The following is a 23593-nucleotide window of genomic DNA, read 5'->3' on the forward strand; positions in this document are numbered from 1 at the left end:
GCTCCTTGGAGCTCTTCTCCAAGGGAGCAGGGTGCTGTCAGCTGCAGGAATAACAAACAAATGTTGACTCTCCATTGTGCTGACCAGTTATCCATAACCCACAGAATTACAATGCACTAAGTCCTCAAAGGACCTGGGTCTTTAAACACAGCTTCTTGTATCGAGAACTCAAACTACATCTGAAACACAATCAAAGAATATCCCCCGATTTGCTGTGGTTAACTTGAGATTGTGTTTCATTTCATGAGACCAGGGCTTCTCACTGTGTTAGGGTGGCACTGAATGCACAGAAGTCACAGGAGGTACATCAAGGGAGTGGGGGAGAAGAAAAAAGGAGAAAATCATGCTGAGTGGAAAAAGGTCTTTACAGCTACAACCTTTGCTGGAGCCTCTCTAAACAAGCATGTACTGTTTGCTACAGAAATCAGGGAATTGTGTCATTCTGGCTATAGCAGGACTGTTTGCCCCTCCACTGCTACCCTGACACTGTGTTTATATTAACTTTGCATTTATGTGCAGAACAAAGTCTATTTTTCTCCTCTCTGCATTCATTCCTGTTTGGTGGACTGATGTGCCAGCCAGCAGGGCTCAACAGATACATTTAATACAGGAGACTGAGATACAGTATGTTTATTCTTAACTTCTGATAACCTAAGAACTACAAGAACGAGAGATGCAGTATCCATTTGCTATTATCCAAGACAACCATTTTAGGGAGAAAAAAATAGAATAAGTGATCAATGCTAACACTAGATTAGTTCCAATTTTTTTTTTTTTCAGTTATGGCAGCTTAACTATTTATTGTTCATCTGGCCCACTTTTAATCTGATCAAGTTAAAGGTCACATATTCAAGTTTAAGGACTGTTATTTCATCAAAACCGAAGGAAATTATAAAAAAAAACCTCATGAAACCGGAGTTTCACTGCAGGACTTGTGTCATATCTTCATAATCTGCATCACTTGTAGAAAAGGGATAATGCATCTCAGTTTGCTTATAAGCTAGGAGATCACTTTGAAGTCTGCATATTCCTAACTGCAAACAAAATATAGCACTTTTAACAGGTTATAAATAAACTGGTTTTCAAGCATAGAGCCAGCCCAACAATAACAATACACTATTAAAAAGACCTAAGGCAATGAATTCCATCTCCAATGGAAAAAAAAAAAAGAAAAAGAAAAAGAACTGTGCAAACAAGCTTAAAACTATTTCTTTGTGCCAGTGTTATAAAATGTAGATTTCAATAAAGCCTTGACCCAAATGCCAGGACTTGTGAAAAGAATCAGAACAAAACTGGTTACTTTATTTAGGAAAAAAATACTCTTATCTTGCTGCTAATAAAATTGGATACACGCAGTTTAAACATTTACAGTTGCTGTAACACTTTACACAATTCCTATATATTGGTGTAAGAACAAACATTAAAAGACAATGGTGGGTCAAGGCTTTACATTAAAAATAACAACCTACTTTTCTATAGTCTCTAAAATACTATGTTTTCCAATATTTGCAGCCATTCAGGAATATTTTTTTATTTATTTATTAGGAAATGTATACTTTGTGCATGATCTTAATTCCTAATTCCTGGCTCTTTGGGCTGAATGACAAAAGGATCAAACCCATTGAAGTGGATGGTCTCCTCGAAGGTTCAGTAGAGAAACCCTGGCTCAGTTAGTCTCATATGATGAAAGCAGTGCTGCATCCACTGGCTCCATGCAGGATGGACAGGTAAAGGATCTCATCAACCAGTCATCTATACAGTCCAGGTGGTAAATGTGCATGCACGGCAGAAATCGGATAGGGTCCCCATAAACAAAGTCCATCATACAAATGACACATCTGGAGGGGGAAAAATAAAATATTAACATTGCTGTTACCAACCTGGAAATCCAAAACAGTGTAATATCTATTCCTGGATGCTTTTAGTATTTATAGATACTGTGAGGAGTAGCCTTGTGTAAGAAAAAGGAAAGAGCCTCAGACACACAGAGTGCTTTGGGTTAAAGGGATCTTGAAGCCCACGGAGTTCCAGCCCTTGGCAGGGATGCTACTCACCCCATCAGAAAAAGCTACATTAAATCACAGTCCCTGAAAATAAGGCAAACCCAGGATGACAAGGTTTCCCAGGGTAGCACCCCAAACCTTGGCAACAGCCACATCCCTTGCACCCGGTCCCCGGACTTACTCTCGGATCTTCTTCTCGGAGCCGTCTCTGCCGGGGTCGTAGACTCCCTTGGGAAGGTGCTGGATGAGGCCGATGCGCTGCGCTATCCGGATCTGCTCCTCCTCCGTCAGCTGCGTGGCCAGGCGAGTCTGGCTCGGCGTGGGGTGATACACAGGAACGGGCACCTGCTCCTGGAAGCAAAACGTTTCCATGAAAAACCACCCCAGAGCTTCCCTAGCCTTCCACAGCACAGTGCAATTCACAGTCCAATTCACAGTCCTACAAATATTTGTATGAACTCCCACTCGTACTTTGCAATTTTGGGGCTATAATTGTAATGAGAACAGGATGGAGAATTGAGGGCAGTATTTGAGCAAGGAGCTGCTCGTGGCTGTTCTCTGCAAAAGCTTTTGATCTGCAGGAACTGTTCATACAGGAGACGCATGGACAAGAAACTCCACAAGCCAGCAGGCAAATAAACCTTATAAGCACCTGGTGGAGTGCTAAGGTACAGAACTGAGCACTGTAAGGGCTTAGGGAGAGCCCCCAGTACCTGCAACTTGATAAAAGATAAATTTTATCTTCTTTTTACATTCAGGAAGAATTCTTTGAAAAGATGAAGATACTGGTTACTCTCAGAATTTTTAGAGAAGAAGGTTTTACTTCCTCTGCAATAACTAAAATTTATGTGAACTGATTTGGGCCACAAAAGCTTAAATCTAGAACAGTAGATTTCATTTTCATGTGTTAAAAGAATGTTACCTGAACAGCGCAAACAAAAAGTAAGTAACCCAACTTTTATGTTTCTTCTCATACACTAATATGACTTTACAAGTTCTCCCAAGCTGGATTCAACTATGGATATGCTTGAGGTATGTATTTTCAAAAGAAATATAGGCAACATACAGCTATTAAGCAGTCCTTCCTCAACCACATTCTGAGAAGCTTCTTTTGAATATTAATGAACTTTAGATCAGATATTTTCACTAACATTTATATTAACATGGTATTTAATTTACTTGCTTTTAAAGCATTTTTTGGTACATAAATACCAAGTTTGAACAGGATACACTATTAGGAAAGTATTGGCCAGTAGCCAAAAATCTGCTGTTAACAGGGAGGCAATTTCTTCCTGGAGACCCATTTTAATGGTTCTTCTTAAACAGCAGAAAAAAAATTCAACTTATAGATGTGTCTGAAAATAAACCTGCTGCATCAGACACACAATGCACCGAATCATCTGTTTGGCAAATGTCAAATTTGCTGTTTTAGAGGACACTGGTGGAAGCTGAGCCCAGGGCAGGTGTGTGCAGCTGCGGCAGCACAGGTCACCTCCCACATGTAACATGCATTTGTCAAACCAAATAAAGCTCTTCTCCTTTCACTGCCAGGAATCACAGCACGTGGACAGCCAGCCAGGACTCCTGGAAAGCTGGGAGAAAGCTGTCCCAGGAGTGGGCAGCCTCTTGCTGGTGCCACCCAGCAGCAGAAGCCCTTGCTGGTGAGAAATGCTAATGACAGATAAAAGTCTGCCTGGCAATTCTTCATTAACACTGCCTGGCACTGGCAATTCAGCTCTGGGGTAAAATTCACAGTCATCTCTTCATTTAGCTAGCCTAGGATTTCCCCCTCCCATTTCCTGGCAGAACTCAGAGGAATTATGAGAAGGATCAAAAGACAGAATGCCAGGGGTTCTCCAAGTGATTAATTTCCTGACTACTATGAACCATATTTCACAGAATCACAGAATTCTTTTGGATTAGCTGCCTTTTAGTGTTTTAAATTATCTAAAGTATTCTCTAATCATCATTTGGACAGAGAAAAGCACCAGCTGAACCTAGGGCTGACCTGTCAGATATAACAGTATTCAGAAAGTGACTGCAGCCTTTGGTGCCAGCAAAATAAAGCAATTTTCCCCTGACAAATGCTGCAGACCCTCTGCACTGAACACTTCAGCTTGAAGCAGAGCCTGGTCCTGGTTTTATGTTTCAAGAACTTAACACCACGAACTATCAGTAACTTTTTTTTCCCAGGGCTTTGCTGTACTTCTTTGAACAGGTTATTAAAGCAAGAGCAGGATATTACTGCTACCTCCTTCACTTCACAGTTGTAGAGAACAATCAGCACTGGAGAGGGATGTACCCTCCTTCACATCCAGGAAAAAGAGAGCAGCAGTACAACAAACCACAGGCACAGCATAGGCTGGTGCCAGCGTGGGCAGGAGGAAAGGAGGGAATTGTACTTAATACAGCTCCCCTGGCTGAAGCCATGGCTGCAAGTGATGAAGCAGAAATTCAATGAAAGGCAGAAACAGGAGGACAAAAGATCCAAGAAATCCTCAACATGTCTGAAAGTAGCAATGAAAACTGACGGTGAATGTCTGCAGCAGAACGGCAAACTGATGATCTCAGCAAAAACGATACAACAAAAGGAAACTACAGTTTAAGTAAGAATCTGCTGTGAGTTGGAACAGTCATATCTGGACAACTCTGAAGTGAGCAACAGTCACACACTGCCCAGTCAACAACTGCTTTGGTTGAGTTTTGGACAGGAAATCAACACAACTTTTAAACCTGTGATAGGCCAAACAAGAACAAAACCTCATTCCCTTGTTCTGATATTCTACAGGCATTGTGACTGACCACTGAGGGACCCTGCAGCTGGGGAAGCCGCTTGTGCATTACTGCAGTGCCCCTCTCCCCTGGGTGTCCCCTTCCCTGCACAGGGGCTGGAGGCTGCCCCGGCCCCTTTGGCGTGCCAAGCACACACACAAATGCTTTCCCGCCCGGGCTGGATGGAAACTCCTCCCTTTGGCATCCAGTCTCAGGTTCCCTCCCGGCACAGCCACCCCGACGCGTCTGACACAGCCCATTAAGGCAGGAATTTATAGTCGCCAGCTGGGGGCTTCTACAATTTCACATTCTAGACAAGAGCCTCTTGTCAGAGCAGTAACTGGGTGAAAATGGTGGTGTCTTTCACCACGGTGTCCTCACACTCGTGAATGCAGAGAGCTGGGGTTGGTGTGGCTGTTGTGAAAAATGCAGAACAAATTACTGTAAATAAACCGCAGAGACCACTCGATACCCGGGCAATGAACACCCTGCCCGGTGGCACTTTGATCTCCCCTCCCGACTGCTGCTAAAAGCCTGCCCAAAGTGAGCCCTGCACATGAATGTTCCAGGGAAATGAAGAACGCAGCCACACACGTTGCAGTGTCACATTATAGGGTACATCAACAGCGACCCTTTCAAACCAGCCCTATCCCCTCCGACAGCTAAAAAGAAAAGGTGTGTTCATACCTGTACGATTCTAAAACTATTTTCAACTACTTGCTCATGAGAATCAGAGCTGGGGTTTCTCTGACTGCAAAGTGACAGGGCCAGCTCCCTCCGGAGACCCTGACCGCCATCCCGAGTGGAGCTGGGCTCCTGCCCCTGGCAGCCCCTTGGGCACGCACCCAGCTGGCCCAGCTCGCAGCCCCGTGGCAGCTGCAGCCCTGCACTGCTCACTGCCCGACCTCTGCAGCGATTTTGGGAGTTAAAACACCCAACAATAACTCCCAAGCTGCTGGTCCCGTGTGGGTTTATCACCCCTCTGCAAATCCTTCACAGTTTCTAAGAGCTGCTTTCACTGACCAAGGTCCTGCTCCTCCAGGGTGGGTGTTCAAGCCACTCGAGACTTCACTCAGCTCACATTTGTAGCCAGGGGTCCCCTGACATGGGTTGTATATAAAAAAGATTGTATTACCCAAGTTATTATTATTTTACTCCAAAGACAAGCATGAATTTATTGCTCTGGTGTCTCACATTTCTCTTACTGACCACGGAAAATGTTTTTGCAGACAAAATTACAAAATACTGAACTTCTAGCCAAAGTCTGTGTTAGTTATCATTTGATAAAGATGTAAGGCACTTCAAACTAAGATGAAATTTCATGCTAACTTTATTACTTCGTGCAAAAACCCCTAGAAAAGGCCAAAACAAATAATCAAATCCACATATTACTGTCAGACAATGAAATAAAAATCACTTTCTGGCACTTAATTTGATTTAGTCAATTATTTTTCCCCATAAGAATTTAGTAATGATAAAACACCTCAAATGCCCATAATCCTGGAGATACACAACTTTCTCTTTGTTCACAAAGTCAGTGGTATCAACACAAGTTTCCCTGGCTTTCTGTGCACAGAAATCATTCACTCCCAATGTTTATTCAGCCCTTAAAAACAGCAGCATTAATTCAGACTCAAGGACTACAGCAGTGTTCGTGTCTCCATCTCACCCCAGCTCCTCTCCTTTGGGGGGAAAAAAAAATCAGAGGGCATCTGGAGGTCTGCATTTCTCACTCCTAGTGAAAAAAACCATTTTCACACATGGCCTAAAAGGTGCAGAAACTTTCCACACATAGATTTCCAGGCACACTTTGGATTCTTGGCTAGAAAAAGGAGGTTTCACCAAGCATGGTTTTTAGTTTGAAGCTTCCTCATCAATGCAACTTACTTTAGTAACTTATGCTGTTGTAAATCTGCTCTTCTCTTGTTTTACAGCCTTTTTGTCTTGTTTCTGCAAGTACCATGAATTTGTAATACTCTGAAAACAGGTCAGTGGTAGATCAGAAACTCTTAATCCCTGGATAAAGATTATTTTAAGATCCCTCTACGCCACATTATCAGCAGTATGTTATCAGGGCTTTTGTTTGTTGTTTTTATAATTGCACCAACATGCCCAAATTATCCTTTCAGGATGGCCAAAGGTGAGATGAATAATTCCTAACACTGAATAGTTCAAGGTTAAAGCCTCACTGCTGTCCCTGAGATCCTGTCCACAGCCTCTGCTTTCCTCTACTGATTGCTTTGTCCTGTTTCCATCTCTGACTTTTCTTCCTCACCTAATCCAGTGCTGTGTGTCTCACCCTGGGATATTAATTTGCATTTTATCACCAGATCAATGGTGTATCTGTTAATTCAGTCCGACAGAGGAGACAAACACCTCCCTATGTTATCCTACATCTTTTTCACACTTTTTAAACCAGTAGCTGTAGCACTTACGCTCCTTGCAGTCGCTGCCTAATTAATTAATGCAAATATAACAGTTCCATTTGCATTTCCCCAGCTGTTCCCACAGCTCTGTTCTGAAATCCCTTCGACTTGCAAATGTCCTGCCTGGAACAGGATGTCTGAAGGCAGCTGCCCTGGTTCATACACACCAGCCCCCACTGCACTGCAACCCCACTGCAGCCCTCATCACCCCTACACACAGCTCAGCCTGGCTGCTCCCCAGCTTTCTCACCTCTAAGGACAGCAGGGAGCCCAAATAACTCACCTAAATATGAACAACCTCAGTTTATATATGTAAAGTCAGGAGGTGAGAAAAAAAAAATTGTGCTCTTCAAGGTCTGTTTCAAAAATTCCTGCTGAATTTGATGAAATTTTCTCTTCTCACCACTTTATTACTCACAAAGAACTTGCTGGGATGATGGTCCAGGGACCTTTTCTGTGAATGTCATTCTGATCAGGGTGAAAAAACTCAAACTCCATCCATATGTGAATACACATTCTGAAATAATATCCTCCCCCAAGACACATTAATGTAAAACCATGCTCCATTATAATGTGCATTATACGACAACTACAGCTTACTTTAATAATCCTTAGAATGTTATGAGCAGCCTGCCAAGTATAAAAGCCTTTTTCTGCCACACAGAGGAGAGCAGTTAATTTATAAAGGTGAATAGCAGTGGCTATAAAACATCATGTAATGAAATTGTTACCCAATTTTTTTATATTTCTGCTTACAAGTAGTCACTCAGTATGAATAACTGCAACTTAACACTGGAAAGTTCTTCTGAAAGAAAAATCTCCTCGTCTCCCCTCTCCCTTTTGGAGGGGACAGATCAGACACATGTGCACACACACTTTTCACCATGGTGCTCCTAAGGAAAAATTACTAAGAATTCTGGCGTTGTAGGAACTGGGCACTGCAAATATGGTTGGTAATTAATATAACAACAGACTGAGGAACCACTCTGCACACAGGAGAGGAGCCTGCAGGATCTGTGCTGTGTTTCTCCAGCTGTAGACTCCAGTTGAGAAGCAACACCCGTTTCGAGTCATGGATCACACTTCAGAGAGAGGTGTTTTCTGGTGAAAGCCAAAGTTCTGCTGCGATGGCACAGCCTCCTTCACACTATAACCAAAACTGTAAAACTGTCTTGTGCACTCTTCATGATTATTCCACTGAAATGACTGAGAAATAAATGTATCTGAAGGGTTGGAAAAGAGTAGCAACCGTGAAAGAGACTCCTGACTGCTGACTCTTAAAATATCACCTGTCCCCTGAGCTCAGCTTTGCTACCAAAAATAGGGCTGGGACAGAGAGAGGAGGTACAAAGTAGATGTATCCTGCCTGCTGCTTTCCTAGACAGTGACAAGGGCTGTGAGAAAAGGACTTTCGAGTTTCATCCCTGTGCTGTCACACAAACCCTAAAAGGCTATCAACCTACTGCCAAGACAAACAGTTGGCAGTGCCCGTGCAGCTTGGCCAGAGCAAACCCAGCCTCACCTGGCAGATGGAAATCACCTGCTCTCTGAAATTTGATTAACCATCAAGGCAAACCTAAATACAAAAGACTAGCAAGAAAAAGAGTTGTAGGGGAAAAGCAGTAATTAAAAAGCAGTAATTACTCCCTGGAAGCACAATCTCCTGACACAGCCAGTTTTTACATTTCCAGGCTGCACAGCAGGTTTCTCTGACTCAAGGGTGTCAACACTGGGTACTGATGATTCCACTTGCTGATTTCTTGTTCACCAGCTCTGTGTCAGTTTTAGGTGTCCTTGTTCCTTTCTCCAGAGATCCCATCAAACATCTGAGTGTGAATTTTTTCAGGAAAGTCTGTAACTTATACACAGCATGTCCCAGACCAGCAAATTGCTCACCAGAGAATTGATTCTTTCCCTCCAGACAGCCTCACTGACAGCTCAACTTACAGCATCAGGCCACAACTTCTGAGAGATAACAAAGCCCTCTTGTTACAGCTCCCAGTGTGTTTATTTTAACGGGCTTCTTTTTCTATTGAGAAGGAAAAGATTCATAAACAATTTATAAAAATTCATGCTTTTTTGTCAGGCTGCTGCAGTGAGAAAAGCCAGGAAAGAACAGTTGCACCTAAACATTAAATTAAGGACACTCAGGCACAAAATGCAGCCTCCTGAGAGTGCTAAACCCCAGGGACTACAAAGCAAAGCAGCTGGGCAGGGAGAAAATCTAGCAATCAATTCTGCAGCTGGTGGTGAAAAAACAGCACGTGAATGTGGATCATGTACCCCATAAGCAACCCCACATCTGTGTTACTGGTACATGTTCTCTCCCACTTATGCCAAGAGGTTCTTTGCAGAAGAAAAGAGCAGTTATTACAGTGCTATGGCTGCATTAAACACAGCACTTATGGTTCAAGTGAGATGGCTGCTGGAAAACCGAGACATAGATTTGGCAGCAAATAAAAGCCTGAAGTTTTTAGGGAAAGAAAACAGTTCTGAGGTGGAAAAGGCTGAAAACAAATACCTCAGACCGTCTCCTCTGCTGAAAGGTAAAGTGAACCTACCGTGTGCCACCCACTTCCTGCTGTGGAACTGCTGGGAAGCAGGAAGCCAAAATGAAAAAGAACACCCCAAGAAAGGAATGGAGTGAACATGTTTTTTGGAGGCTGCATTCAAGCACAAGAGATGGGGGAAGGATGGAAAAGCTGACAGAACACGAGCAGACATCAGGGAATAGTTCACAGTTCCTTTAGACATGTTTGCTTTCTGCAAAGGGTAAATATCAGTCAGTGCAACTTGTTTACAGTATAAATCGAAGGGGTAACAGCTAAAAAATGGTAGTATTGATCATCCTGGGAACACACAGAGTCTGCAGGCAACCGTGACTCTCGCTGAGCCAGGCCCTGTGTGCAGCAGCAAACAGGCTTTGCTCACACCCTGCCCTGCTCCCTGATGTGGGACACGTGGGATCTGTCCCGGACACCGTCCCCGTGCACACCCCAAACCAGCCCGAGGCTGGGACTCACCCCCGGGTACATAAAGCTCACACGTGCTTCTGCCACCCAAAACACGGGGCTGGCCCAAAGCTTCCCAAGCATTGCATCACTCTGACAAGTGTGTGCAAGTCCCCTGTATGAAGGGCTGGGTGTGGATCACTGGACGGGCATTCCCAGGGAGGAGTACAGGGATACAAGGGACTTCAGGTGGGCAATGTAAGGCACCAAGAGTGAACAGCAGTGCACACTGTGCCCTGAACTGCTACTGAACCAACGTGCAGCTGAGTAAGCACATGCAGCCCCTGCCTATGGTGCCATTTCAGGGAATTCGGGGATTAGGGCACAGCTGACTGCAGCTGGTCTGAAACAGCACTGCCTCAGGACTGTGGGTCCTGCCACGTCCCTTGCAATGGCTCCAAGGACACTGCTCTGACTTCCCCTCATGGAAAGCAAACAAGCCACTGCCACTGATGGTGCGATCTCTGCAGCTGCTGGGAAAGTTGGGAACAGGCACGCAAGAGGAAAATGGGAGGAGTGCCCCTGTTGGGACTCAAGCCAATTGTGAAAACCTGACTCTAAACTTAAAAAATAGCAGGAGTGTTAAAATATATCTTCTGGCAAGAATTAGGTCAGCTCGATGGCAATTCTAAGAACAAAACAGCCCTTCTGAGGACTTCAGGAACAAGATAGCAAAATTATGGAAATTGGTTCTAATTAGCCAAAAGTACAGACTGGGGACAAGGGGCCAAGCCTTAGGGACAAGGGGCCAAGCCAGAGAGTAAACATGAAAATGCCCATAAGCTGAAGGCACGAGCAGTCAATCCATCAGGGGAGACATAAATATAGGCTGTACTTCAGTGTGTAAACAGACATGTATATGTGTGTATTTAAGGGTGCTAGTCTGAACTTACGAGAACATAACAGCACATAGCAGAGAAATATTATGCAGAACTAGGAAAGGATTTTAGAAAAAGATTGAGTAGGATATGAAAGGATTGGAGAAATCAAGTGACAAATGATCTCAACTCTAGGCTGAGTGTTACTGTTCAACACATGACAAGCACCCTCCTTGGGCAAAGAGGACTCTCCAGAATGCAGCTTAACAGCCTAAAGCTCCTTTCTGCAGACATCCAAAATCATCCTATTGAGGAGTGTAGGTCCTCCTGCATCAGGTTCTGAAAACAGGACTGAAACAGACACAACAGTCCCAGCCAGACTGAGAACATCACCCTTATGTAAGGTCTCTGTGAGGTGTCAATTCAGCTTCAGCTAAGAGGTAACACAGGTAACGAAAACAAACAGGCACAGCAGCAGCTCCCTCAGGTCATCTGCCCCTCATTCATGCACTGTCCCAGACCATGGCACAAACTGCCTTTTTGTAGCCACCCAGCTGGAAGCAAGCAGCAAAGAGAGGTCTGAAAGAGGACACAGCTGTTCTTTTTATAGAGATAGTCTGTTACCTCACCAAAATACACAGAAGAGGCAACATAGGAGAGGGCTGCTGCAAACCTTGACAGGGACCTTCCCCTTACCAGGGCCCAGCTGATGAGGCCAAGCTGTGCCAGAGCCTGGGAAGGTGGGACAGCAATGGCTCCCCCAGCAAGGAAAGCCAAGCAGAAATCTGATTAACCTGTCCTGATTTTTCCATCAGGACAGGCAGCAAACAGGGACTCTGCAGCACAGGACTCTCACACACTGCAAACTTCTGCCACACCTGACAGAAAAATTTTCCATTAGGCCTCACAGCAAACAGGAACTCAGGAGAGTGGAAATCTCATGCAGTAAAAAGCTCTGCCACAGCATAAGGAAAGGAGAGAAAACAGATTGCTCTACTAAGGATAAACAACTTGGGGGAGAAAAGGGGCAGCAGTCCACACGCTATTGCAGAAGAGCTTCAAAAAGCAGATGGGGCTGATGATGAGCTGGGTCTGTGTAACCACAGAGCAGGAAAACCTGCAGCACAGAGACTGCTGGTGTGGGGCACCTGCTGTGAGACTGTGTCAGTGAGGCAGCCCGTGACAGCAGGGTTTGCTCCAAAACCCAGGAATCTGTGCTATACTTCACTGCATCATAACTTTGTACTCAATTTGAAATATTTTAATTGCCTTTTTAACAAAGCCATCCTCAATTACAAATGCTTGCTCAAGCAGAAAGCTGCCACACCTTGGCAGTTTGATGGTACACTCAACTCCAGATGCCTTTTTATTTTCTTACTGGCATCTGAATTCCTAATGGACAGTGGATACCCCTGAGATCAAGGTGTGTGAGAAGCCTCAGTGCAGCAGGGGACTGTGCACAGGCAGCCAGGAGGCTTCCGGAGGCCACTTAAAGGATACATCAAGGCTGCATTTTGCAACAGCATAACCACAGCTTTTTTTTTTTTTTTTTTTTTAAGCATGTTTCTGCATCAACTCACTGGAAAGCCTCACATACACCTGTCACACACTGGGGCACCTCAAACGCAGCCCGAGTCTCTCTGGTGGTGAGGGGGCTTGGAGAAGTTGTCCCTACCATCCACCCAGCCAACAGTTCCTCTCTTCCACCAGGTCCTGGGAAATGGACTGGGGTTTTCTGTGATTTCAGCCACATCTTGAGGCTAGAACTGGGGTTTGAACTGGTGCCAGCAGCACCCTGAACTGCTGGGCTGTGCACAGCTCAGGGCACTCCATGGTCTGGACATGGACACTTCCCCCAGGCGCCCACTCGCTGCCATCTCCCACTTCAGGGAGAATGAGCACACACAAAAAATGTGATCTATTTGTTTAGCATCATTTGATAATAACATTAATTATTACATCTCTGAGTTAATAAGCAGCAGCTGTAAATAGCCAGAGGCACCGAGCCAGCCTATCGGCTCATCTCATCCAGTCATTTATTAATCTTAAAGGAACATCCCAGGCATTAAATGAATATTTCTAAATCTCTTGGTTTGTTGGGTTTTGTTTTAAAGCAGTTCTCTATTTATAAGCAAATACTGACTGTATGAATATCAAGGCACACTAAAGCCTGACGGAGCTCCACTTCTCGATGCAGTATTAGCAGTGAACACAAGGGCAATGTTTCTATTTTTTCCAGCTAAGTCTTGTCCTCACAAGCAATGACTCTGCGTTTTCAGCTCGCAGGGCACAAATCCAAGTGTGATCTCATGCAACTGTCAAACCTCTTCTAACAGAAAAAAAGCCTGTGCCAAGAACAGGTAGAGAAATCATAAATAGCTCTCTCAGGAGTCGCTTATACAAGTGAAATATTTCCAGAACACGTTTTTCCTACTATTCTGAAGTTTTAAATGCACAGAGACTGTTAATGGGCACCTGGTCATCCCTTTAATGTGTCACCAGACAACGCGGATTCATTTCACTGCTATGTATGAAACAGCCAGCTGCTGCTGCAAGCAGGACAAATTGTAAACATTCAGCTTCACAGATAAATAAGGTGCAACCTCCACCACTAACTGTACACGCAAACACCTGGCTAATCAGCCTTTTCAACCTATGGCATAGTGGGGCTTTTTACTCTCATCTTTGGATCTTGCCTGGGCTGGTTTCGCACCAAAAATACCCATGTCCGTTTGAGCACAGGTGCTTTCAGAGTAGGTGCTTTGAAGGAGGAACTGAAGCAGGTCCAAGGTTTTGCAAAGGTGAGGGGGGAGAGGAGAAGCACAGAGCCCAACCCAGCCTCTGCAGCTCCCGTTTCATCTTCTTCAACTGCAATGGGATGAAGAAAAACCTCTATTTCGTCCGACCATTCCCCTGCTTACACCCACTGTCATGGAGGACAGAGCTTTGTTGACATGCAACTGCCTTTTTGAAGGAAAACTTGGGAGTTTCCACAATGGATTCATCCTGCTGTCTGCACAGATCAATAAAATCTACCAATGCCCCCACTACAGCCCCAGTAGCACACTTAGCAAGGATGTCAAATACCATCAGGGACATGGCACTTGAGCACCTACTTAAGTACTTGCCTGAATTATGGCTGAGGCTGCCACAAAATCTCAGAAGAACAGAAAACTGTTGAGAGGAAGGACATGAGAACAGAGAGGTCATTTTTCCGAATATGGACTGACTGGTTGGAAGACAAAGCCCCATTTCACCCTGACACACCCACACGAGGGCAGCTGCAAAGCCTGGAGATTTCCAGCCTCAGCTCATCCATACACAACAACCCATCGTTCACGTTGTGTGAGGAACACCAGAAACCCTGAACACTAAACACACTGATACACAGGAGGCAGTTTTACAGCTGGAGTTGAGAAAGTCTCATGGAAATACAACATTTGTCTGTGCAAATTTAAAAGCTCTAATTTACCAAGAACATTTACACACACGTACAAAGATACAGCTCAGGTCCTGTACTGAAGCATAGCTCCACCACTGTGGGTGAGGTTTATGCTACTTTTGTTGGCCCCCTGAGTCAGAAATGAGAGCCCAATGTCATAAACATTATGCTACCAACACTCTCAGGCTTTATGAAAATATAAAAAACCACTTGTACTCACTATATCCTCCTGCATTAATGTTTAGGGTGGAATAACCATGTCCTGCTGCAACCTACACGCTCACTAAAATAAGTTTTGTCAGTTTATACTCACACAGACAAACTGCAGTCACGACAAAACACCAGAATGGAGTAACACTGAGCTTTTTTGGGAGGTAAAAAAGAAAAATACACACAGCCCCAGCAAAACAGCTACCAAGAAAATCTGTCAGTTCTTTACGTTTAATTTACAACATTTAGTCTGGACATCTAGTCTCATTACCTTGGGAGTTATTAGGGTGTAACTGCAGAGGTAACTGTAATACCTAGATAAGCTCCAAGAGAAAAAGCAGCTTATTGCTCAAACTTCATAAGCAGAAATATCATCACTCAATGACTATGAAACATTTTCGTTATCTTTCTAGACTTTCTAGCTCACCCTTTGATCCCTGAATGGAGACCTCTCCAAGAGGCAGAGGGAGTAGCAGAGTAACTTGGGAAGCAGCTGGCCTTTAGTGCCACTCCTGCAAGGCTACAGCACTAAACTCACTTGGTCTCCTCATGGTGGGCTGCAGATAAGTGAAGTCAGGGAATGTGCTTCCCTGGGAACACCAAAAGATTTGCTGAACCAAACAAGCAAAGTAACAAGATGAACCTGAATTCCTGTCTTTAAATGGGATACCACCTTCCTTATGGGTGAATGAATCTCCAGTGCAGTAGAGACATGCATAGAAATTACTGCAGCAAACAATTTTTTGTTCTATCACTTGTTTTTTATCGCACAGTAGAAACAGAAATAAACTGATCCTTCTGGCAGAAGGGCAGCTCTGTGTTCTTCCTTGGGGGTAGAAAATGATTGGCATGGCCTTCTCCATGAACTTTGGCAAAAAGGAGTCCAGTGTTCATCAAATGAAGTCTGCTGAACACCATAAACAAGTACCCTGCAGAATAATTTCAGACCAGAAATCAGGTTAAAGAAAATTTCTTTGCTCTGCTCAAGCTTTATACTGAAATTAGCCTTGCAATAACTTACATTTCTGGTTCTAATTTTTTTGTATCATTCCATGTAGTGCTGCACTCCTGGTGAGATCTTCATTCATGCTACGGAATGGCTGACCCCAGTGAGAAAAGGTAACATCCAGCAGCTCATGCAAAGGTGCTCACCCCTTGGAGCTGCACATTCTGCAGATCTGGAGTTCAGTATTGTCTCTAACTTCTATCATGAGTCCCCATGCCAAAATTCACTGCAAGATGCTGAGTGGTCAGTCAATCCTCCCTCCATCACTTAACACATGCCCTATTTTAATATTTTCTTTTTTTCACTGTTGGTTTTGTTTGGTTTCACTGACAGATGAGACATTTTGTTTTTCAGGAAAACCAAGTTGTTTGAATATCATACTCACTAATAAACAAAATAAAAATAGAAGCGTTAGCCCAGAAAAACAAAGGCTGAAAGGGATATAGGATCTCTAAATAAATCAGGAGTGTAAACATCAGAGAAAAAACTAAAGACCTATCTGGTAGAAGAATAACAGGTGCAAGTTTGCATTAATAATCTAGAATTGTGAAATAAGCTTCTTGAGCCTTAGCTCCGGGTTGATCAAAAGAGGCTCCCTGTAGGGGTAACAGGGCAAAGCTTGACCACTGTCTTTCAAAATCATCCATGGTCTGCAGAAAGTAACTTCACTGAGTACATGCAAAATTATCCATATATCCCCTTGTCCAGACACCAGAAACCAGCCCAATTTACAGACTTGTTAATAAGCAATTTTCAAGACTGTACTGAAAACAGTTGTTATCCAAATTAATATAATCTCTGAAGCAGTGTAAAAACTAGCAATAATGCTTGTCATGTTTAACTCAAAGCTAATTTAAATAAAATACAAAAGATAACGCTCATTAAATCCAAGCCTCATTTTGTTGAAGCCAAGTCAGCAAACACTGTCATGCCCACTTGGAAATTTAAGACACTAACAAAACAAAAACTTTAAATGTGAGAAAATAAATTTTTGGGCAAAATCATTTCCCGCTAGGAATGCTGGTTTGATCTCAGGGAGGGTTTTGACAGCCCACTGGTCGAAGATATCTACAGTGGAGCACAAATGTTCTTGGCCAAACCCCTTCTCCTGCAGCACAGTCTACAGTCAGAAGCAGGAATGAAGGCAGGGCTGAACAAAAGACAATTATAAAGTTTTTTCTGCTGAACATATGCTAGCTGAAAGTTCCACTTGTGTTGCTTGAGTAGCACAGGCAGCTGCACCACTAGTGAGGATTTGGCCCATAGCAAGCAAAATGTAAGGCCATCAGTAGACAAGTGTACATGGCATTACTGCAGTCTGTGTCAATCTACAGGCACTTTACTGCTGGGAACCACTCTGCAATTAGGATTTAAAATACTATTTGTCTTACTTTAGTTTGCTGTATTATTTAAGTCTTTTAAGGAAGAAAGGGCACTAGCTACTGCTCTAATTGAAATAGTTTTTTCTGTCCAGCTGAAATGCATAACTGTATTCAAACTGAAACCTGTCCTGCATAGTCTGTGAAATAATCCAAGGAACCTTAGTGGTCTCATTCAGAAAACAATTTCTGCAGCTTTGCAGTGCCCCACAGCCCTGGCAATGTGGAATATGACTGACAAGGAAGGGTGTCCTCTCTGCCCCAGCAGCCCCATCTCCTGTGGCTTTGAGGGTTTTTTTGGTAGGTCTCCAAGCCAAAAACTAAGTCTGACCCAACACAGTTAATGAGACACAAAAAAGCTGTAAAGATGGCATTTACTGATTGTGTTCAGTGTTCCTGGTTTTGAATTCAGAAAGCTGAACAGAAAGGTTCTGAGCAAAGGGGATTGAGTTACAAAAGAGCACAGCATTACTCCAACAAGGAGAACTGGTAATGCTGTATGAGTGGATGCACGAAGAATTAGCAAGATTTGTTTCTCAAATTTATTTTTTGAAAGAGGGTTTTGTCCCTTCATTTGCCTTAAGTAAGACTGGCTTCAACAAGAATCCAGTGGCCTCCTCTGAGTGATGCCAAACTAGAATAAGGAGACCCAATATATAAAACAGGACAGTCCAATTGAGGCAGCCAGCCTAGCTCCTGCTCTTGCACAATTCTATAATTTCTTAATTCTAAACATTTTAGACTACAAGGAGGTTGTTTTATGAAAAGCCACAGACACTGGCAGTCCTCACATACATATGCACAAAGGTAATCAAACTCCTAACAGCAGTGACAAAGCTTGCCAAGCAACATTCAGACTTTGGAAGCCATCCACGGAATCGTAACTGGAAGGCTTGTGTGAGGAAAGAGGCAGAGCAGAAGCCACGACGCAGATCAATGATGTTACTGTGGTCAGTTGTGTCCCAAGGGACAGCACAGTCTGCTGCACAATATGAACAGGCTGGCCAAGTCTTCAGACACTCCTGCACTTACCAAGTCTACTCATGAACTGTTAGGTAACACTAACGAAACTTCTTTAACAAGAAAAATAGCACAGAAAACAACTCAAGAATCATTAAAGGTGGCTGTGGTAGACAAACTTAGATTCTTTCATTTTTTAATGGTTTTGGAGGTTTTTTTAACCAGAAAGATGACATTTAAGAAATAAAGAATTAAGGCTTTGTCCACATCAGACATTTGTCCCAAAGCAGTAAAATCCCTTCAACTGAAATCGCCACCCTGCCAAAGTTAAAAATGGCAACATCAGACTGCATTTCATGCACAGACCATTCCCAAATGCACTCACTGCCCAAACCAGTATCAGATACTTATCTTGTGCTTGCTCTGGTACACAGTTGAGTCCAAGTATAGCCTTAATTTCAACATGAAAAAGCCAAAACTTCTCTAATACTTGGTAGCAATAGCGCACATCTAATACCGGACACCTCTAGATCTTTTCACAGATGTCACTAAGTAAAATGCAATCTATAGGTGGCAAAGAATGCTGATAAATCAAATGTCCACCAGGAAGTCAGTTCACTTCACTAATCTGACCAGAAGAAGAAGAAGACAACCCATTTCAGACACGTGAATGGTATGAGCTGACACACCAAGCACCAGAGCCACCATGGAGTAACCGCAGAGAACATGGCTCCATGTGGAAAACAGGAGGGAAAAGCTAAACAATCTCCTTTTGGCAGCAGTGGATGATTAGATCAGACCTCCTTGTCCCAGAAACATCTACACACACCACACTGAGCACAAGGCACACCTCATTTTTGCCTGGTTTCAGCCAATGGTCTGCTGAACACTGAGACAGCCTCTGAGCCCCTCCTCAGGCTTTGGCTGTGCTCACTCCTGAGCTGGGCTTGCTGAAGTCATTATTTTTAAGTGCTGGAGCAGGATCCTGCCATCAAGTTAAACAAACACAGATGCTGCTTTCTCCTCATGCCAGAGGTGTGCACAGCCCACCACAGGAGCACTGATGGGCTCCACCAGCACTGGCCCTGGTGTGGGAAAGCCCCAGGAGAGGAGTGTGTGGTGTCCTTAGGCAGTGGCACTTTCTGTAGGGACTTGGAAAAGTACCCTTCTCTCCCCAGAAAGGCTGCAGACGTCCAAACTGCTCAAGTTGCTGATGCACTCAGATAAACTCTCCTGTACCAAAAAAAGCCTTATGCTGACAAAAGGACGGGCAGATTTCCCTCAGCCTGCAGTACACTTCACCGTTTGACTCATCACCCTGAGGTGGAAACACTTGCCTGATCCCTCAACACCAACAGCCTGTTTGGTAGCATCTGTTATGTAGTTGTTACTACCATTTTCCCAGGTTTTGCTTTCCAATAAAAACACCACTGTGCCAGCAGTGCTGCTTGCAGGAGTCTCCATCTGCGTGATCTGACCAGAGCAAAGAACACGGTGACCCCAAGATATCACGTTCTGAGTCCTGGGCAGAAACTCCTGCTGGCACAAAGGCAGGATCCAATTCACTCCTTTAACAGAGGTAGTTGGTCATTTTTCAGCTACAGCACATTGAGGAGTCACAGAGACATGAAATTCAGTGTTACAGCTGGAAGTTGGGCAGTATGGCCTTCACCTGGCTGTAATCCAGTCTGTGATATGTGCATAAGACAGAGCCCCCAAAGAGCAGGGATAAAACACCCTCCTTTCCTACCTCAGCTCTTTTGTCTTTCAGTTCATCAGCTCAGAGTAAATGACAGCTACATAAAGACACTTCAGGAGCCGCTATATATAGGGTGAAGTGAACTTTTCCCCAGGAACCTCTAGATCTAGGTCATCTTGCTTCTTCTGGGAGGCAGAAAAAAACAGGTTACTCATTGAACAAGAATACAGTTTCTAAAGGAAATAAAAGATTACTTGGAGCATGAAATCTTGTGTGGATAGTATTTTTTTGTTTCATAAAGGACTTTTAAAAACAAAACTAGCCACAAAACACTGTCTCTTTGAATACCTGACTCCATCCACTCTAAACTGAGAAACTCACTATATTTACAGAAAGAATGGGCATTCTTTAGTAAACTTACTTTCAGCTGTTTAGCCACACAGTAAAGTAAATACAACTTCAGGTCTCAGAAGTTTCAGGGAGTTTGTCTATATTCAGACATAATGTAAAATCCCTCCCTGCACCTCATTTGTGATTCTTACAGGAGGCTGGAATGATTACACAAAGCCCAGCACAGCTAGCTCCAGGTGAGCTTTCAAATGAATCCACTCCAATGGATTAAACACCACGTTCCCACTTCCAATCGAGGGCAGGTGGAGAATAACCAAGCATCTCACTCAGGTTTGGGCCAAGGGCCACCATCTACCTCAGCCCAGCCACTGGGGGCCAGCTCAGCCACTGCAGCAACGTGAAGGTGCCATCGCCTCAGTGATGAAGAGGTGGGAGACTGGGGCAGGAAGAGTTTCCTCAGCTCGGGACAAACCTCGGTGCAACACTAACTATGCAGTGCTCCTCGCCTGTTTCCAATCCCCAGATCCCTAAATATTGTCAAGTAGAGGTGTGGGCCTGTATTTCAGTTTAGTGACTGCAGAGGGGATTTCATTAGCTCTTGTGAGCACAATCAAAACAGCCCACAGTGACTCGGAGAGCCAGGAACTGAGAGGTGAAAAAGCACTCACCAAGAAAAGAATTAACAGTTAATTTAAAGTTAAGTATTTGTGCTTGAATTTTAAAACTGATTCTCTTCCCTTCCAAGAAGAATAATATACTTTCAAGGACACCATTCTCCATGGGACAATCCACAACTGCCTCAAGGTCTCCAAATATATAGATGCAACATTAAAGAACTCTGTGAAGCAGAAACTAAAGCAATGTCTTAGTCATATTTCATAAGCTAAACTGAAGATAAATGGATGCAACTGCAATCCAAATCATAATATTTAAACAGAAAACAACCAAGGGAAATCCCAAAACATCAGAAACTGGCAATGGCAATTAAGCACGTACTACTACAGAGCATAAAATAAAGTCTACAGATATTAAAATATTAATTTCAGTGTCTTAACTAAATCTGAATTTAGAACATTAGTTTGCTGAGCCTTTTATGTATTTTCCACTGAATACAGCAGTTCACTGCTTTTTGTTAAGCAACAGTGCAGACCAAACCAGTTTAGCAGTTTGGTATGTCTGCAGTCAAGCAATGCTTGCACTCATTTGTTCAAAACCTGAGAGCAATCTCTTCTCTTTCTGAACTTTAAATAAAATTAATGCATTCAGGCAAAATAAATACTAGTCTTAATCTATATTGCAAAATTACACTATGTCTGAATTAAAGATTTCGACAACTGTGTTAATAAAATACTGTGATTAATGTTCAGTGCACAGAACAAGCTCTGGATCTGGCTTTAATTACAGTGATGAATAAAAGTCAGACACAGGCATTGGCCCAGAGTATTCATGCATTATACTGTCCCACAGATACCGAAATAATGGAATCTGATGCACTTTGATCTCTTAGATAAGCCTCCCACAGCTCTGAAACAGAAAGGGCAAGAGCACCCAACCTCATCCAATTCTGCAGTGTTCGCACATTGAGTCATAAGAGATTTGTATCCCCACTACCAAGATACATCTTATGGGAATAAATACACAGAAATATTGCTCCATTTCCTTCTGGCTAGAGCTTGTACACAAATCATCTGGAGAGCCACACAGAGTGAAAGTGGTGAGGACTACAGGGACACTTTACAGTCTCCACAGAGCTATTTATACTTGGACAGTAGTTATGTTATAATATATTTGTGGGATATATTCTAGTCTGATTTTCTCTTGTAATGCAGTTTTGCCATGCCACAGATTAGAAACCGGCAGCATGTGGCAGATGTAATGGTTTTAATCATGGCTGCAGGATGGTCAATTCCTTGCTTTTGTCCAAACCAGCACAGACTGACTCATTTTTTGCTTACAACTGGATAGTCAAGCAGCTTCATTAACTTTTATTAGTCATAAACCAGGCGTTTCCTTGATGCTTCTAGGACCTCTCTTAGCAGTCCAAACTCCACTGGCATATGGGCTAGCTACAGTCCCCAACCTCTGGGAAACTCAGCCCTCTCAGCCAGCTGAGACTTGTTTTTGACTGAGAATGAAGCTGTCCCTGCACGAGCTTTTGGCCTTGGAGCACAGGTGCTACATGCAAGGACTGCTCCTGAACCTTGCCTCTAGAAATACAAATTGCTCCCTCTGAGCAAAGAGCAGATGAGAGAACACAGAGGCCACTCCAGTGTCCAAAAATACAACCAAGGGAAACAGGTTTCAGTATTTCAAGGATAATAGTCTGCACATTCATCACTGCATGCTGGGACTAAGGGAGGAACTGAATTTCCTGACTCACAGTTTCTACCATCCTTCCAAAAGTTTCACTCCTCCCCTGGGCACCTCAGGTCTACATCATCCCTCAACTAAACCAATGGCTAAAAACAGAGGGAGGACGAGAAGGCTCAAAAATCAGCCTGGCGTTTGACAGAGGGTACATGTGTGCGTGCAAACGTGCACAGAGCATGCGTGAGCCTTGTGGTGGATCAGCAGAAATGGCCAGCGCAATAACCCAGCTGGTTGTGATTTGGCTGACGCAACCGCGGTTAAAGGATGGTTCTTTTATCTCCTCCTCCAGTCGCCGCACGCATCTGCTCTTTGTCCATGGCACCGTGTGTGGATCCTGGCCCAGCAGCGTTTATGCCACTGGCATTCTGACCTTCTTCTTCACTGATGAGAAACAGAGTGGTTGGCAGATTCCTATGGAGGGGCTGGTAAATCAAATAATCGCTCCCTGTAACTGTTTGGTCTCTTGGAGATTGTTTCATTAGTTCACAGGAAAGTCACGGTTGATTTGCTTTCGTCCATTCCACAGATCATTATCTCTTCAAAACATAAAAGTGGTTTATTTTCCGTGGGTCAGAAACTGACTCCAGATGTACAGCCAGCAACAGCTGATCACAGCACTGAACCCAAGGTACATACGGGAAGAGCTTCCTAAATGCATGGTGGTCCTAGATTTTAGGGAGGGTAGTATTGCATGTTTGGGTTGGCTTGTCCAAAAGAATACATGATCTTCCAGCATAGCAAAGATTCATCACCCTGATTAGGCAAGATTTCTTATTACCATCTCCACAGACTCTTCATCCTACTAATCAAGCATCTGGAATGCAGGCCGCCAAATAAATGCTGAACTATCAGATTCCAAAACAGATTTTAGGAGACTTATCTACTGCCTTAAACAGATCTCCTGATAAAGCTCTCTCTCTCCAGCATCAGGTTTGTCATAAATTTCCACAGAGGTTCCTTTTGTAATAGAGGAACATTATTTTATTAAAATCAAATTACCATTGAACACTTTACAAACCTGAATTAAATTACTAAGCATGCCTGCACTAGAGATGAACTTTATTACTCCTTCACTCCTCATTTTACAGGGAAGAAACTAAAGCACAGAGCAGTTAAGTGGTCTGCTAAAGTTACAAACAGAACAGA

General features: G+C 43.6%; 1 protein-coding gene across 1 annotated transcript in view; it reads right to left on the reverse strand.

The window, feature by feature from the left end:
* Positions 1-613: 613 nt before the first annotated feature.
* Positions 614-23593, reverse strand: part of RNF11 (ring finger protein 11) — a 30440-nt gene continuing 7460 nt past the window's right edge. Inside the window, exons 2-3 of the mRNA XM_038144140.1 lie at positions 2185-2354; positions 614-1838 (exon numbers count right to left, since the gene is read on the reverse strand). Of these exons, the coding sequence (XP_038000068.1) occupies positions 1667-1838; positions 2185-2354 (342 nt within the window). The 3' untranslated portion in view covers positions 614-1666. The remainder of the gene's footprint in view (positions 1839-2184; positions 2355-23593) is intronic.

The sequence above is a fragment of the Motacilla alba genome, chromosome 8 (assembly GCF_015832195.1).
Source record: "Motacilla alba alba isolate MOTALB_02 chromosome 8, Motacilla_alba_V1.0_pri, whole genome shotgun sequence".
Lineage (NCBI taxonomy): Eukaryota > Metazoa > Chordata > Aves > Passeriformes > Motacillidae > Motacilla > Motacilla alba.